General features: G+C 38.8%; 4 protein-coding genes and 1 non-coding gene across 8 annotated transcripts; 3 read left to right on the forward strand and 2 right to left on the reverse strand.

Annotated features, from left to right (window-relative positions):
- Positions 1-1775: 1775 nt before the first annotated feature.
- LOC110756693 (zinc finger protein ZAT12-like) lies at positions 1776-2628 on the forward strand. Its single transcript, XM_021958147.2, has one exon. The coding sequence runs from the start codon at positions 1882-1884 to the stop codon at positions 2473-2475; it is 594 nt and encodes a 197-aa protein (XP_021813839.1). The 5' UTR covers positions 1776-1881; the 3' UTR covers positions 2476-2628.
- Positions 2629-7504: 4876 nt separating this feature from the next.
- On the reverse strand, positions 7505-8190 carry LOC110756544 (hexose transporter). Its single transcript, XM_021957984.2, has 2 exons — positions 7960-8190; positions 7505-7833 (listed from the first exon to the last, which is right to left on the reverse strand). Exons 1-2 carry the CDS (start codon positions 8035-8037, stop codon positions 7744-7746), a joined length of 168 nt encoding a protein of 55 aa, XP_021813676.1. The 5' UTR covers positions 8038-8190; the 3' UTR covers positions 7505-7743.
- Positions 8191-8276: 86 nt separating this feature from the next.
- LOC110756542 (Pentatricopeptide repeat (PPR) superfamily protein) lies at positions 8277-11914 on the forward strand. Of its 4 annotated transcripts, XM_021957981.2 has the most exons (3): positions 8277-11033; positions 11188-11411; positions 11492-11914. In XM_021957981.2, the coding sequence occupies exon 1, from the start codon at positions 8285-8287 to the stop codon at positions 10979-10981; it is 2697 nt and encodes an 898-aa protein (XP_021813673.1). In that variant the 5' UTR covers positions 8277-8284; the 3' UTR covers positions 10982-11033; positions 11188-11411; positions 11492-11914. The 4 variants fall into 4 exon arrangements, with proteins under 4 accessions (XP_021813673.1, XP_021813672.1, XP_021813675.1 ...); XM_021957980.2 differs by having other exon boundaries at positions 8277-11411; XM_021957983.2 differs by having other exon boundaries at positions 8277-11411; positions 11498-11914.
- A 153-nt stretch (positions 11915-12067) lies between these two features.
- On the forward strand, positions 12068-12139 carry TRNAC-GCA (transfer RNA cysteine (anticodon GCA)). Its single transcript has one exon. It is a non-coding gene; the product is annotated as a tRNA-Cys (tRNA).
- A 236-nt stretch (positions 12140-12375) lies between these two features.
- On the reverse strand, positions 12376-17627 carry ABO1 (IKI3 family protein). Its single transcript, XM_021958108.2, has 5 exons — positions 17373-17627; positions 16907-17243; positions 13573-16606; positions 13247-13345; positions 12376-13141 (listed from the first exon to the last, which is right to left on the reverse strand). Exons 1-5 carry the CDS (start codon positions 17529-17531, stop codon positions 12823-12825), a joined length of 3948 nt encoding a protein of 1315 aa, XP_021813800.1. The 5' UTR covers positions 17532-17627; the 3' UTR covers positions 12376-12822.
- Positions 17628-17897: the final 270 nt, after the last annotated feature.

The raw sequence follows: 17897 nt of genomic DNA on the forward strand, positions 1-17897 counted from the left end.
TTCCACATTGTTTCATATTTTTAATTATTTTTCATAATATTGCATTAATTGAATTGAAGAGTTTGTTGGAGCAAAAAGTATTCAAGTAGCACATAAGGCTTTTCAAATTGCCACGTAAGTCAACAAACTTCAATTTGATCAAGAGTTTTATTTGCTATTACGGTTGGAGATGAGAACTAATGCAAAGCAAGTCATTAGTTTGTTATTGTCATGTTTTTGGTCGGTACGTAATTAATATAGTGGAAGTCTGAGAGGTAAGATATATATTTGGTAGTTGACTGGGCGCCGATGGTTTATATAAATGATTTTATATTTATTGGTTGAAATATAAAAAACACCTTTTTTTGATATCATGACATTTTCATGGAAGGAAGAAGAAGTGTCTGCAAATTGCAAAGCACCATTTCATGGACTAATTAGCTGAAAGGTCATCGTTTCTTAAGTTTCACAGAAAAATTCCAACAACCCCCAATGAGTGAGTCACGCAGAGAAGATAGACTCTAAATTTCTGCTGCAACTTGATCATCTTTGACACCTCTGCACTTGGCTTAGTCAGTCAGACTCACGGGTTTGCCTTCCATTGCACACAATTACTTACCAGTAATTTGAGTAAGCATCCAAATCCTAATCCATTTCTGTGTATATATGCAGCCCACGTCAGCAGATGATGACATTGGCATAGTTTGGCAAATTTGCCCCCTGATTGTAAGACACGTAAAAGAGAACACCACCCTCCATACGCCAACGTTTTGCACAACAACCCTAGCTAAAATACTATTTCATAGACATCTCTTTTTCTTAAAGAAGAAAAAGAAGAGAAGGCACCTCTTCTTTGCCTAACATTTTAGGATAAACTTTGAATACGACTCACGAGTACTACTTAATTACATGCGAAATTGCGCATGTGAAAGTGTGTTCAACTCACATAATCAAATAAGATACATTAATTGTACTTGACGTGTTACGTCATGGTGTGTGAACGAGGGATTTCAAACTTGGGACCTCTTTCACCATTGGGAAGAAAAATACCAATAGACTAAGAACTAGTTGATCATTATCACGCCGTGGTTTGAAACATTCAAATTTGTATATCTCCTATACGTGAGACATTTCCAAAGAGAAGGATTGATGCAATGGCGCCAATTAATTACTATAACCCCACACGCTAGACATGGATGGTAATGACTTGTACAAGGGGAAACTTAATTTCTCAGAAGTAGGGTGTTGTGTTAGAAATATTAGTCGTTTTGTTTAATCCTAACTGGCATTAATTTCCGTGGATTAATCTTCTGCTGACTCTGTGACATCCTGGATGTTTCCTCTTTCATACTACCAAAACATTACACCCAAAAAAAAAAAACCAGACAAAAAGTAAGAAAAGAAAATGTGAGAGAATCTTCTAGAAGGCTAGAAGATTCTACGAAGGACTCGCTCCCAGGGTCGCCACTGCAGACTGTTTCTTGCACTTCTTGCTACACTTCTTGCTATTAGTATATAGGCTGCGCCATGTAGTCATGCTGACGTGGTCAATTGCGTACCTGGTTTCTATATGCCGCTAAAGCTCCTTTCACACCAAACAACCAATTAACGAATCCCCTGTTACACACTACTCTCTCTCTCTCTCTCTCTCTCTCTCTCTCTTGTTTTTGTTATTTTAATTTCTTATCCAACGAGAAATTAACAAAGTCTTTGTTGTCACATATTCTCAGTTGTCAACCACATATATGAAAAGTCTAATATCTCAGTGGCCAACTTTCCCCTATATATACCGAACCCCCCAAACCCCAAATGTTCCATTCCTTTGTTCATTTTAACATTCCATCCCAAATACATCAAGTCTTCAATTAGCACTTAATTAATCTCTTGTGTTCTTGCTTGCACATGACCATGAAGAGGAGCATCACAGAAATGAGAGAGCTTGACCGCAGCCTAACCATGGCCAACTGCTTGATGCTACTCTCCCGTGGCAGCCACGACCACCACCATTACGACAACTTCTCCGTCTCCCCCACCCGGGTTTTCGAGTGCAAGACGTGCAACCGCCAGTTCCCTTCCTTCCAGGCCCTCGGCGGCCACAGGGCCAGCCACAAGAAGCCGAGACTAATGGGGCCAGGAGATGGAAATAGTAGCAACGGCTCAGATCAGAGCCAGTCACAAGGATCACCACCAAAACCTAAAACCCACGAGTGCAACATATGCGGGCTGGAATTTGCTATAGGGCAGGCCTTGGGGGGTCACATGAGGAGGCACAGATCAGCCTTGAGCAATAATAATAATAATAATAATAGTCAGTATTCTGATTCTAACTCAAACTCTCTGAGCCTGAGCCCTCAGCCTGCGCCAATGTTTCAAGTTTTGAAGAAGACAAATAGCGGTAGGAGGGTTATGTGTTTGGATCTCAACTTGACGCCATTAGAGAATGACTTGAAGATTCTTCAGATAGGGAAAGCAGCTCCACTTGTTGGGTTTTCCTAAATATATCTCTAGGTTTTTGATCCATTTGTATTTCTTGTAATTAATCACATAGGGGTTGCTGATGAGCTTATTACCAATTCTTCTTTTTGGTTATAAGGTGTATCCAGTATTCTTTGTTCATTATATAATTTATACACCATATATGATTATATAGTTTATTTGTTTAAATTTCAAGAAAAAAAAACTATAATAACAACCATATAATTGAATGATCAAATAGTTTCGGATTCAAGTGTTTTTTTAATATAGAAATTATCTTTGAGAGAATATCCAATGGTTTAGATCAGGATATCCTTCAACTGAAGCTCTTTGTATACATATATCGATTTTTTAATTTTTATTTTTATTTTTAAAAGAAGCATATAGTCACTTAACGTGTATCTTCTACTAGCAGATAGCATCACTACTTGAAAGAGAAGCAAGAAATCGTGGGTTCAAAAGTCAAAAGCAATGGTGCCGTTTGTTTCAAGACATAGAAACGAAATCTTATCTTAGGGTTGCTTTCGTGCAAGTCATTTTTGGTTACTTCCTTCCTAACATTTTCTACACTCATTGTTTCAACATTAATTTGCTAAACTTGTTTAGGGAAAAGAAGAAATGGAAGAGTATGTTGTGGTAGTTGAAATTCTATGGATGTGTTTTGTCGAACAGTAGCCGTTGTTAAGTCCTATGGGTTTTCCAAGAATAATTGGAAAACGAGTTGTTGAATTTAAAACCAAACAATTAAAGAAGGAAAACGAGGACCACTCTTATTAATAAGGGTTGTTTAATTGCAAACATATTCAAGTTGGTTAAAGCGGATGTGCTCCACACTCTGCACACGAGTTCGAATCTCCCTCCCTGTTGTTTAAATTAGATTAAAGTACGTAAAATATCGCTGGAAAGAAAAAAAAAAGTTGTTTAATTAGCTAATTCGTTCCTAAAAAAAGAAGAAATTAGCTCATCAGTTTGATTACTTGGTTCATAAGATAGTATGAATGATACTTAATTGCCTTTGACTTTCCTAGAAGTAACCATAAACACCTTTACTTAATCCCTTGTCATCATCCCATCATCACTAACCTCACTATCAAAGCAGGAGATTATTAGTCTGATTTGGCTGAATTAATTAATTAATTAATTAATTCACACAAATTCCACGTTAAATACATATCTTCCTCGAGATATATGCTCTATGTGAATGTTTAACTTTATATTCAACTCTGCTAGCCGCACCGCACTGGTCCAATTATATAATATAATGTGCTTCAACAGTAACCTTTTCCCACTCATGTAAATACTTTTGCTTTCTAGATAGGTGATGATGAGGTGGGGTAGCTGAATAGTTGGTGCAATCGGATAAAGTTTTGGTCTAACTTTTCCTAACAAAGAAACCGTGTCAAACATTTTAGTAAGACTCCTAATAAAACATCACTAAGACCTGCGCAGCTAGATTGGATCATACTCAACTTACTTAATTAGTCTGAACTTGATCTAATTTTGGGAGCAAAATAACAATATAAAAACATATATAGCCACGTGTTTATATTCGGTATGTAGAATAAATCACATACGACTTAATAAACATAACATAAGTTGCTTATATTATCAGTCTCTGAATATCAACGATGTAAATACATATATGAGTAGATGTTTATATCACCAGAGTATAAATTTTACTTTTAGCAAATTATACGGTTCAGATTTACGGTTTATTAACATAAATTTGACAATGGGACATTACTCATATACACGTATGTATGCGTGTATTGCATGTGGTCGGCATATTCAAATAATATAATATAATATAATATAATTTGTCTTATAATCTGACCAGAAACAATTGCTAACAAGGAAGTCGGCAATGGTGTAAGTGATGACATATGTGGATTAATAGAAAATAATTAATTTATATAACTGTACATAGTTGGCTAAGACTGCAAGTAATCGATGATGTGTTTTAAGCTTTGTATACATCAACTTCCCCAAGTGACTCCTTCCACTGCATTATTAGTTTTCTACATCGTTTTCATTCGAAATTTCTATTTGAATTTGAACCAAAGTGTACTTCAAAGTCTGCATATTCATTCATTTTATGCCAAGAATTTGAGAGAGAGAGAGAGAGAGAGAGAGAGAGAGAGAGATTCTAAGCATAATAAATTTAAAGTCACAATCATATTTATAAGACAAGGTCCTGGCTCTTGGTAGTGCCTCATACTCTGTCTGGTGTGGAAATTTGACTGAGATACTATTATATTTTGACTTAATTAAGATACAGAAATACAAGACTGGCATGGCCTTTTGTGATACTCAAAAGTTGGATTAAAAAAGGGTTCGGAGAGTGAGCTCATCATGAGGCATCGATGGGCTTCACTGGCTGGCTCCTCCTCAAGTCTCCTCTGAACCACAAGTTAGCAACAATAAATACAAGAATATTTAGTCAAGATTTGTATAATTTTGTCCTGGCTCTGAGAATTTCAGCTCTTCAAATCATAATGTTTGTAATTCGTAGGCTAAAAAAAATTCTGACCTTAAATATGGAAGGTGAATGCTCACTACTACTAAAGTCGTAAAGTAATATACCAACTCTCTGAAATCGTGCAAGTTATCATCATCTTATAATTTACTCCTTTTAATTTTCATAAGATGAAAATTCTTAAACCTGTTTCTTCCTTAAACATACCTTAAATTTTACGAGTTATCGAATTCAATCCTAGTCATGCAAAGAAAAATTATGCCATCATAACTTCAATTTTGTTTTATTAGTGGATCCCCCAAGGCTAGGGCCACATATATAACTTGGTCCAACTAGTAAAGAAATTAAGAATCAACACAGCATCCGGTTCCAGCATGTGTGTACAAAATAAAGCAGGATTGGAAAATAATGGATGTACTTTTTGTAGCTATGAATGATATATAATTACTGTTAATTGACTTAATTTAGTGACTATTAAAAAAAACCAACTTGATTAATTAATTAAGTTATTAGCTATGAGTATATATATAACTTGTTACACAAGTTTTTAAACACTCAGCTCGGACAGATTATCCACGGATTAATTTGGTGGCTAGCTATGGCTTCAGTTATATAATATAGACAAACGTCTGGTTCAGAAAGCATAAACAATGTGTTATTATGTGCTCTCCACACGTTTTCTGTAATTTTATAATCTTCTGCTAGTGCTTTCCCAGAAAGACCAGGGTTTGGATAATACTAATCTATGCTCTACTTCTCTTGTCAGCCAAAAGGTGGGGCTATATATTATTGGACATTATTGCCGGCTGTGACTTGGCATCCCCACTAGGACTTGAGGAACAGAAAAAACCAGTTCAAACTTCAAACCTCAAAGAGAGTCAGCTAGTGTGAAAAGTGCTTTTTTGGGTAGCTGAGCAATTGGCGCAACTGCATTTTTGCACACTTGTATTTTGCTTTGACTCTGACTTTACCTAACGAGAACGAAATGAAATGAAGAACAAAAGCCATATCGCAGTTTCTTGAACTGGTTTTTGCTTCCCTGGTCAAAAGCTCATGCTTTTCAAGTTGACTTGCCCATTGGCCCATCCTCATTAGTAGAACAGAACCAGTTGGGGTTTGAGAACTTGAATTTGGCGAGTGTGCCCAATTTGAATTCAACAATCAAGATGGTACCAGAGACTAAGATCACATAATCATTAAGCAAGTGCTGACGGTAATGTGCATGAGATGAAAAAAATTGGGTAAAATATTAAAAAATGACGACCACAAACTTGGTGACTTGGTGTGGGCTTCTAGATGCTCACGCTACCTCACTGTGTTTCTTCCAAGTTCCATGCAGACATTTCAATACCTGTCCACATTGCAATTTCCTTGAAACTCATGTGACAAACAAGTAAGAAAGTTAGAGGCTTTACCTGGGTCTGGTCTGGGTTATAATTTTCAATATCACACGATACCATTAATTCATGTGTTCGAAATTTGTTGTTCATCTACCAAGAAAATGTAAAAACTTTACTTGAAGGGTCACCTAGAGTTAGTGATTTATAGTTTGTCTTTATATCACACCTAGCAACACTAGCAATACTGAATTGATCTTTATATCTGAAGATCCAACATCCTCAGAAAACTCAAACCAATTTTTTTTACAGAATATGACACTTGACTAAGACATTGCCCTGCCCTATATCACACCTAGCACCTAGCAACACCTGCTCCTTCACTATCACACCTTGCCCTGCCCTATTCCCATGGAAGAGAAGACAGTTCCAACCCCAAAACAGAGAGACCCCAGGGGCAGGAGAATTTCCGATCAGTCTTTTAGTTCACACCAAACACTCCAACAATTTCCACAAAATAAAGACTCTGAATTGTAAGCCAAGGAAATCAAGAAACAACATAACCCAAGCTGAGAAGTTCAGGATATACGACTTACACGTAATCATACACCCATTCTGACATAGCTTCACCTCCATAGAGCAAAGATTACAACGTAGTATGCCGAGCCAGCAATATAACTAACGGAGCAGGAGATCAACATGAATGACAGGAGTATGAGATCAACGCGATTGCATTACTGAATTGATCTTTATATCTGAAGATCCAACATCCTCAGAAAACTCAAAACCAATTTTTTTACAGAATATGACACTTGACTAAGACATTAATCACATGTTGTATCATGTCTCATATAGTCGGATAAAATCTTAGGTAATGGAGCAACTCCTTTTAGGTCACTAGTTCAAACTTCAAAGTAACAGCGCTGCTATCCAATCTATGTCAGAGATAAGGGTTCCATTCCATGTAGAGAATTCTATGAATTTCTTTATCAAAATTCAAAATGGTGCTAACTGCTAAACCAAAATTCAAACTGGTGCTAAACTGCTAGCAACACTAGCAATAGTAATTTGCTGACTAGCAGAAAATGATGGGCACTAAAGTCTCTAGATAACATCAGTAAGACGTCTACATTTGTTTGTGCTGGGCTTCACACAATGACATATAAATTGATCCACCAAAGTAGCACTTAAAATGATATGAGTTGAAACTTTATCAACACAAACCAAACATACAAGCCACAGTAAATAGGATTTCTTGCTTTGCCTTTTATTTAATTATACACCACAATGGCACAATTGCTTTAGTTCTGAGTATATCCAGAAAATTTTCACAATTACTATCAGATTACTAAACTCCAGTTACACAATAGAACTCATACACCAATCAGACAAACTATTTAAAAGAAAAGGACTGGGAATTGTTTGTTTACATACAAATTTTGATGGGCTTTTAATAAAAAGTTTGTCTGCCTTAGCTTACTGATCAGCATCATTGGTGTTGGTTTCGCTGAGATTCCCAAACTTTTGCTTGAACGAGTCTTGTCTTTTCACCCACATCATGTGCCCCTGAAATTCACAAAAGTTCCCAACTTTACTTCCACAACCCAATTGATAAGTAGTAGGCTCCCACAAATTTTTTTAAATTAAAACAAAAAATGCAGTCTTTGGGTGTAGAAGGAGAATTTGAAGTACCTGGAGAGCAGCAGCCCAAGCAATGAGGACAGATGCGAACCAGAACTTCTTGTCGTTGAGGAGCTTCCTGGCTTCCATTTCCCGAAACCCTAACCCTAACTCCAGATACAATCTGGGTCTGATTCAGAAAAGTGAAACCTTGAAGATGGTGATGTTGGGAGGTGATAGTTTCGGGCCTACTGAACCTGAATCAAATATGGGCCTCCAATAGAAACAATTACTTTGGGCCTTCCGATCTTTTGTGGTCTTCAGGCGCAAAATACTCTCACTACATACATGTCACCTGAGGAGCAAAGCTGTTCCAAACTTCCACCCGTTTCGTACTATGATCGTGAAACATGGACTGCGTAGACCGTACCATGCACTCGCATCAGCAGCAGCTTCTGAAATTCCTTCTTTGCCCTCCACCACCACCAACAATTACCCGCGGTACCTGAACCTCCTCTCTTCATGCAGAGACTTGAAGTCTCTGCTTCAAATCCATGCCCACCTGATCGTCTCAGGTCTCCAACAAGACAATTCCACACTGACCCATCTCATAAATTCCTACTCTTTGTTTAAAAAATGTGGTTTGGCGAGCTTGGTTTTCGATTCTGCTCAAAACCCAAGTGTAATTTTGTGGAACTCCATGATCAGAGCTTATACAAGAGCAAACAAGCACAAAGAAGCTCGAAAAATGTACCATTCTATGTTAGAACAAGGTGTAGAGCCAGACAAGTATACCTTCAACTTTGTTTTGAAAGCTTGTACTGCTGCTTTGGATTTTGAAGAGGGTGTCTTGGTGCACCGTGAAGTGGCTCGGAAGCAGCTTGACTCTGATGTATTTATAGGGACCAGTCTTATTGACATGTACTGTAAAATGGGCGAGTTAACATGTGCAAGAGAGGTGTTTGAAATATTACCTAAGAAAGATGTTGTGGTTTGCAATGCTATGATTGCGGGTTTATCACAAAGTGAAGATCCTTATGAGGCATTGGAATTTTTTCGGGGGATACAATTATGGGGGCTGGAGCCGAACTTAGTGAGCTTGTTAAATTTGGTTCCAGCAGTGTCCAGATTAGCTGATATTGATTCTTGTATGTGTATTCATGGTTATGTGTTTAGGAGGGGCTTTAGTTCAGTGTTTTCAAATGGGTTGATTGATATGTACTCTAAGTGTGGAGATGTAGATGCTGCTCGTCAGGTTTTTGACCTGATGCAGGGCCGGGATGATGTTTCGTGGGGGACAATGATGGCAGGGTATGCAAGTAATGGGTTGTTTGTTGAGGTTTTGGAGTTATTTGATTGGATGAAGGGAGATAACACTACGATGAATAAGGTTTCCGTCATAAGTACTCTTTTGGCTGCCACTGAGATGAGAGATTCAGAGAAAGGGAAGGAGATACATTTTTGTGCTTCACAACAAGAACTTGATTCTGATGTTTCAGTTGCTACTTCTATACTGACCATGTATGCAAAATGTGGAGAAATAGAGAAGGCAAAACAAATTTTTGAAGGACTTAGGAAAAGAGATTTTGTTTCTTGGTCTGCACTTATATCTGCTTGCGTCCAATCTGGTTATCCTGAAGTGGCATTGTCTATCTTTCGAGATAAGCAAAATGAAATTCTCAAACCAAGTGGAATAACGTTGATAAGTGTCCTACCAGCATGTTCAGAATTATCATATCTGAAACTAGGCAAGAGCATACATTGCTATGCTGTTAAGGCCAATATTGCTTCTGATATTTCTTTAGGAACAGCCATAGTATCCATGTATGCCAAATGTGGATTCTTCACTTCTGCACTAATTCTATTCAATAGAATGCCATGTAAAGATGTTGTAACATGGAATGCTTTGATAAATGCATATTCCCAGATTGGTGACGCCTTCCATGCGATAGATATGTTTCATGAACTATGGTCGTCTGGAATAAAGCCTGATGCTGGAAGCATGGTGGGTTTCATGTCAGCTTGTAGCATATTAAATGACCTAGATCAAGGTACTTGTATTCATGGGCAAATTATAAAGCATGGGTTTGAACATGATGTTCCGGTGAAAAATGCTCTTATTGGCATGTATTGCAAATGTGGTAACATATCCTCAGCTGAACTTCTGTTTAACAGAACCAAATTTAAGAAAGATGTGGTATCTTGGAATGTAATAATTGCAGGATACGTGCAGGGTGGATATGCCAGGGAAGCTATATGTTCTTTTCATCAGATGAAATTAGAGAACTTTCAACCTAATATAGTCACATTTGTTAGCATACTTCCTGCAGTGGCATATCTGGCAGCCTTAAGAGAGGGCATGGCTTTTCATGCCTGCATTATCCAAACGGGGTTTCTATTTAATACACTTGTGGGAAATAGTCTTATTGATATGTATAGTAAATGTGGACAGCTCAATTATTCGGAGAAATGCTTTAATGAGATGGAACACAAGGACAAAGTTTCGTGGAATGCAATGCTTGCAGCATATGCAGTGCATGGGCAAGGAGTCAACGCTATTTCACTTTTCTCATTGATGGAAGAGAGTTTGGTCCAAGTTGATTCTGTGTCATTCATCAGTGTTTTGTCTGCTTGCAGGCATGCAGGTCTGGTAAAAGAAGGAAAGAAAATTTTTCAGGCCATGCATGAAAAGCACCATCTTGAACCAGAGTTGGAACATTATGCTTGCATGGTGGATCTTTTAAGTCGTGCTGGTTTATTTGATGAAACTTTAAATTTGATTAATAAAATGCCAGTGGTGCCTGATGCTGGAGTCTGGGGAGCCTTATTAGGTGCATGTAGGATGTATTCTAATGTGAAGTTAGGAGAAGTTGCATTGAGTCATCTTGTTAAGCTTGAGCCTAGAAATGCTGCTAATTACATAGTCCTATCAGATATACATGCTCATTCGGCTAGATGGGGTGAATCTGGCAAGACAAGATCAATGATGAATGGCTCAGGGTTGAAGAAAACTCCAGGATGTAGTTGGGTAGAGGTCCAGAACATGGCCCATCCATTTGGGGTAGGTGACTACAATTACCAGGCCCCAACTTGAGAGCTGAGAACGTGCATTTTCTGCTTGAAAAGAACCTGGGACCACCATTCAGGTAGTTAAAACTCTCTGTGCCTATGTGCATTGCCATGCTGCAAATTGTAAAGATGAGAGAAGCCATAAAATATTGTGAGGAATGCTATTTACTTCCATTATTTGGAGCTGGTATCTGCTCGGGCAAATATTAATACTCTCATCATACAATTTAGATCATCGTGTGCCGGTGGCAAGGAAGCACTCATATTTGCCATTTGCAACTGTAAGGGGCCATCTAAATGAAAATTGGTTTCTTAGCTGGTATGTCAATCAATGCATCTGGCATCACATCTTCAACTAACAAGGTTCGTTCTCTAAGCTGCGCAAGTTTGCTCCATGCTACCTGCAGTGAAGCTTCGGATTGTATGGAAAGAACCAGATTGAACTGAGAACTAAAGTAATCACTTGCTCTCTAACTTCTTGATAATTTTATTTCCATTGCTTTTGTTCTTTTAATTTATTTTCTCGAATTGTCAGTTTCAGGCTCTGTTACGAGATTGAGAGCTGTATCAATTGTTTTCATTTTCTGTGGGCAGATTGGACAAGTTTTGTCCAAGGATGAGATGGCTCAAAGCTTTGCTGCTGAAGTTGTTTGCTCTAATGAACATCACCTGCAGTGGCAATATTGGCAGGACGCTTGGACCAAGGACATGGAACAATGGAGCTTTCATTGAGATTAAAATGAGAAACAGCTTGCTGGGAAGACCTAGAAAAATGAAGCCTTGGATTGTTAGAGCTTTGAGAATTAGAAGTTAATTCTACTAGGTGGTGAATTAGAGCATGCGTGATGTGACAAATGGAAACCCAACATTTCATGCTTTATACCATCAAGAATATATGGTTGCCTCATTTTTATTGAGGGGAAACAAATTGGAAATAAAGAAGAAACAAGGACTTTACTGGATGAAATTTTAATCGTCCATCGACTGCAATCACAGGATGGATTTTCCTTTCAATTTTCATAGGTTCTGCGTGGACGTGGAAACCCAATTGTGGGTAGCGCCACGTTGAAAACCTATATTAAAATAAAATGTCAGTTAGATTAACAACTAAGGGTCCATAGCTCAGTGGTAGAGCATTTGACTGCAGATCAAGAGGTCACCGGTTCGAACCCGGTTGGGCCCTTCCTAAGCTAACCTTTTTGTTTTTTGTTTTTTCCATGTTTTATGAAAAATATATTTGTACTTTGGCTAACACTCTAAATAGAAAACCCATAAATATTTGTAATTGCATTTTTTAAAAATTTTATAAATCAATCGTGAATATGACATTCAGTTAATAACATGTTTACTTTTCCACTCACTTTCCAAGCATATATATGCATATCTTCACGATTGGAAGGCAATGCAAAAACTCATGAATTCCTCACAAGAAATATAATTTTATAAAGTCACAAAACCTAATTGTAATGATATTAGTTTATTACAGTGAGTAAAAGATAATCAAATAGCTGATACAAGATTCAATACATAAAAAGGAAAAAAAAATTGTTGAATCAGTCGCTGCTTTGATGGAATTGTCTTCTCTTTATTTCTTCCTCCTCCGATACCCTTCTTCAGCAACCAGAGTCCAGCACGTGCAAAACTACACACAGCAAGCAGATAACAGTTTTCTGTGTGTATCAATCTGGGACTGAAACATTCCCATTCCAAGGGATTCACAAGCTACCATCTAAGAAATGTCAGAAGTGCCTAGCTTCAAAGAATGGTCCTTTTTTGCATGCTCGCATGCACATTTCATCCACATAACGAGCATGTCCAAGCTGTGTCTCGAAAGATTTTTGTACATAGAGTTACCGAACTCGCTTGTTAAGGGGAAACAAATATGTTACACCGCCAAAAGAACGCCTCAGAGTTCTTCTGCACTTCACTTCTAATAATTTGTGCGTAATGATCCAAAGTCTGTGTATGCTCATCTATGCTATCACTGGATATTGTATCTTCAGTTAGTGTGACTGCTGCCATGTGAGACAGTTGCAAGTTTTCCCCAGCCCTTTGCAGCTTCCTTGCGGTTTCAACCTCGCCAAGCATCACAAGTGAATGTAATAAAGATTTTAGCTCGTACATCGCTCCAGTCGTTAGAGACATGCCCTTCAAGTGGTCTGCCAGAGCCAATTCCTCGCCAGGACTAAAATGTCAAGTAGTTAATTTATTTGGGATTAGTTAGTGACCAGGAAGGAACAATAGCAAAATTAAAAAACGAACTTTTAATCCTGTATAACAACAAAAGTACCTGCCAGCACGGATTTTTCCTCTTTTTCTCTGACGCCTGGCATCTCTTGCCTTGCTTGCTGCACTTGATCTGGTGGAAGTGACAGAGCTGTCCCTGGTCCTGTTCATAAGATTAAGAAAAAGAAAATAGGTTACCCAAAGAAACATATAACAAACTGCAAGGCCAAAGACCATCAAGCACACAAATATGCACAGAAGTGATGATCAACATACTACAACTCTTTGATGGAGACCATTAACTCCGCACAACTATTAAAAAAAAAAAAAAAAAAAAAAAGCACAACAAACCATAGAGCGCTATATGACAATAAAAATGTAAATACATACCCAGTGGTGTAAGCACTCATTCCACTGAAATTACTGCTAGCCTCTGAAGCAGTATCATCATCAAGATCGTTCATTGACCGTTCCTCTGACTGGAGTTTTGCAGCAAGAAGTAACCTTCTTTGTCGTAAAGCTAAGTAGCGAGCCAAGTACTTCCCTACTTTCTCCACACCTTCCTCATATTCACCGACAAGCAAGCTTGCACATTCCAAGGATGCATTCTTCACATCAGAGATCAAATCCTGTCTATTGTGCATTAAAGCGATTCTCAAGGCCTCCTCCCAATCCCTCGCACTAATCAACAAATTCATCCCGTTGTTAACATCGCCACAATACTCCAGCGCAATTTTGGCTGCTTCACTTGGTTTACCAAGAGCTTGAAGTTCTTCACAAAGCTCATGAGCCAGTTGCATTATCTCATCTTCACCCAGTTTTAGAAGCCCAGCAACTGTTAGCACCTTACTCCAATTACCACAAGCACGGTATGACTTCAAAGCCTTCTCCAAACTGGAACAGCACAAATAATTTGCAGCAGCATCCTCAAAGCATTTTTCATCACTAAGATGATCTCCCCAGGCCTCGAGGACTTGCCTCTTCTTGGCAGGATCAGCAATCAGTTGAAGTCCCAAGGGGAAAAGTCGAGGATTTTTCTTCATCAGGTTCATAGAATCTGCATAACAAGTGTCTCCTGCAGAAACAATGTGCTTGAGAGCTTTCTCAAACCTGTGCAGCTTTAGGTCAATGTTATAGCGCATTAAAGTAACTGGCATGCATTCCAATTCTTGGAGAAAAGGAAGAAATTCTTTAGGGTCCCGCTGAGAGTTCAATGCCACCATAGCTGCAAGGTTCAAATCATAAAGGCCTAAAGCAGCCTCATAAACAGATTCAGAATCAGATAACCATAGAAGATGCTTCAAAGCCTCTTCGGCAGAGGGGTAAGACATTCTTTTCTGGTCATTGGAACCTGACAATTCCATTTCACGGATATCTTTTATTCTCTCCAAAGCTTCATCAAGTGCAGGGGGTTCACTTCGAGCTAGAGTGGTTAAAATGCAAAGCTCCCTTGCAGGAACTTCTGGTAATTGTTCCTCAAGAGCCCTCCTTATGGCCAGAAGCACAGAAGATATCTTGTTATTAGAATCAAAACCCTTGGAGTCTTGAGATTGCACATCTTTAGCTTCTTTTGGGAAAGGTTGAGAGATAAAACTTTTATATAGTGTCTCTGTAATGTTTTCATTCTTTATGGCACAAACAAACTCAGTTATGTAGTTCAAATTATTAACCTGCTTGACAAATTCTGAAGCTGATTGGAGAAACACTTGCAAACCACAATAGTCAACAATGACATTGAAATCTATTCTATGCCGCCTCACCATGAGAAGTGCATCTCTAAAACGCCTCTGGACCAATGCATTGCAAATAGAGGCCAGGACCAATTTTCTTGGATAAATGCATTCTAGATTTCCCCGAGTTGTTTGCAATATAACAGCAGCTTCATCTCCATGCAGGACACCAATAATTTTAGCACCTCTTTCCCATATGGTTATGAAGTTTCTATTATCTTCTCGTTTCTTGCTACCAGCTTGTATGGGGTTCTCGAATTTTATTTCCCGCTCTCTGTGCAATATATCTGTTATCTCAGCAATAAAAAGACAATCCTGCTTAGTTGCCAAAATTAAATGCGTGGTCACTTGGTCATCCAAATTTGAGTAGAACGAGAAACTGCTGCAGTTGTTGCATATTATCTTCCCACTAACGTGCAACCTACAACTGTCCTCAAGTCCAAAAAGTAAAGGTTCCAACGACCCACTGTTTCCAACTAGAACCACACTCATAGCAGGGCAAGTTGATGAGAAACTCCAATCGTGTTTTGGAACCCCTCTGGTGATGCCCAACTTTGGAACATACTCAGAAACCTTTCCACCATCAAATTGAACAAATGCTGAACCTTTCCGAGCAGGATTAGGAGCAATTGCAATAATAATCTCTTCTAGAGAGTTTTGGCTGGAAACTTTGGCATGCCAGCCGGAGCATGTGACTGAACCTGGGACATGATCCTCGGAGCATATAAGCTCAATTTCCTGCAAATAAAAACCAGCGCCATCCTCACTTGATGAAATTTGAGATACGTAATTACTATGACTGAATCCATAGTGAGAAACAGCAAGAATTTTGTGTGGGTCCAACCATATCAGATGCAATAAAGAACTAAATGGTGATTCAGAAATGGATGCTTCAACAGAAAATTCTTTGCCTTCTAGTTCTTCCCAAGAATCAGTGGCCGGAAGCTCTACGACACATAAACAACCATCTGACAGAGAAGCAGCCAAACAGTTCTTAGAATTCTTGGAATAGTAGGCCAAGTCCCGTACAGCACTTGGGAATTTAAGGCTGAAAATGTACATGGGAGGTGGCATTAGGTACAAAGAAAGAGGGGTTACAAGTATCTTGGAGTCATCAATTACCAGTGTGGTTGAGTCATCCATCACAGCTGAATTCCATATGAAGTCGTACGATGTAATCTGGCCTCCAAGAGTCCAACATAATAACTGCAATGGCTTTGTTGGATTCCAAACAAACCTCACTCCATCCTGTCTTGGGTATCTAACTTCAGATTTTAAGTACCAGTGGTTGTTACTGAAATACCATACCTTGACACAGTCGTAATTTTCACATCTGACAATGGCAGCAAGAAGATCTGAACTGCAATTCCACTTGAGAAATTCTATGGTTGCATTTGTTTCCTCATTAATGCTAAACAAGCTCCTTTCTAACCCATTCCTCTCAAAGAAAACTATTGAGGGACACTCATTTTCTGATTTCCTATCATACACGGCTGCAATTTTTGCTCCACTGGGCACCCAGTCGACAACTGATCCCATTGACTTTGATTCTGAAACAGCATGTAATGCTCCCGAATGTCGCTCCCAAATTTTAAGCCTCTTATGCAAGGATGTCGAATCCAGCACCTCACTTAGTGTGACAAAGTATTTCCCATCACCTCGCCAGGAAATGGGGCTTTCAAATTGTGTTTCACCTGAAACCATAAGTACAGTCACTAAATTTTCCAAATTAACCAAACTCATGTCATAGAAAAATGAGGAAATTACAACCACCATATGTGTTATATAATAAGTGGACACCAAAAGAAACCGCGCAATGCTTCCAATTAAGGAGGTCATGTAGGCCAAATACAAAATGAAAAGTGAGTCCTAAACACTGTTTTCCTAATATGATCTTGAACCACACATTGCTATTTCCACAGCAAACAGCAAACACTGTGTTAAAGCAAAAAAGAAATTCTGAAAATCCATGAATAATGGAAAGAGGTCCTTACATACGTGGTTGACATCTTCCAGAAGATACTCAAGTGCGGTCTCGTACAACAAATCCCAATCCTGAGTCATTACCAGTATCTGCCCCGAACCAGTAGTTATGGCAAGAAGGTCTCCATCTGGACTAGGCGCAATGCACTTGACACCGCCATCCACTCCACCGACGATTTGGGTGTCATTATCATCCACAGAATGCAGCAGCAGAAGCCCATTACTTGTACCCACCAAGAGCGCTTCTTTCTCCATGAGGTAACCAAAGGAAGTGATGAAGTCCTCAGGCTCCAATTCAATTTGATGAACTAGTGCGGATATTGAGGTTCTGCTCCATGCTCTTTCATGCTATACCACATTCATCATCAAATTAGGGTTACCAATAGAATAAGGAAATTAAACAAGCATGTATACAAACATATATGGATATATATAGATACTATATGCATAGGCATAGGCGTAAGCGTAGGAGGTAACCTGGATAGAAGAAAGGTGAGTGGCGTAAATTTTATTAGAGGAAGAAGCGAAGAACAAGCGATTCTGCTCGATATCGAAGGCGGAGAAGAGTATAAGCTCCTCTTTCGACTGTAACTGGAGATTCAACGAGACCTCCGAATACAGCTTCAGGTTATTCATTTTTCACAAATCGATGCAACTCGCCAGAGAGAGAGTTGTGCCCTACCGACTGGCTAAAGGTAGCACTGATCAGGGTTTTGAGGGTTTAAGCAAAATTCTTTCGAAGAGAAGACGTGGTCGACTATAAAGACATAAACGACATGTCGTCTCCGATTTCTTTTTTGTTCTGGACCAACTAAAAAGAAAACACTCCTAATTAAATCAAACTCAATCGCAAGGGAAGGAACGAACTCATTGCCTTGGCCAACTAACCTGAACCACACCCGCACGGTGGCACCCTTTGCCTGCACGTATTAGTAGAGCAAGTGGCGTATGCTTAAATTAAAGGTGAGAAATGTCATTAGAGTTCTAGTTAAGTTTTTTGCG

This window comes from Prunus avium, chromosome 2, assembly GCF_965620075.1.
Source record: "Prunus avium chromosome 2, drPruAviu1.hap1.1, whole genome shotgun sequence".
Lineage (NCBI taxonomy): Eukaryota > Viridiplantae > Streptophyta > Magnoliopsida > Rosales > Rosaceae > Prunus > Prunus avium.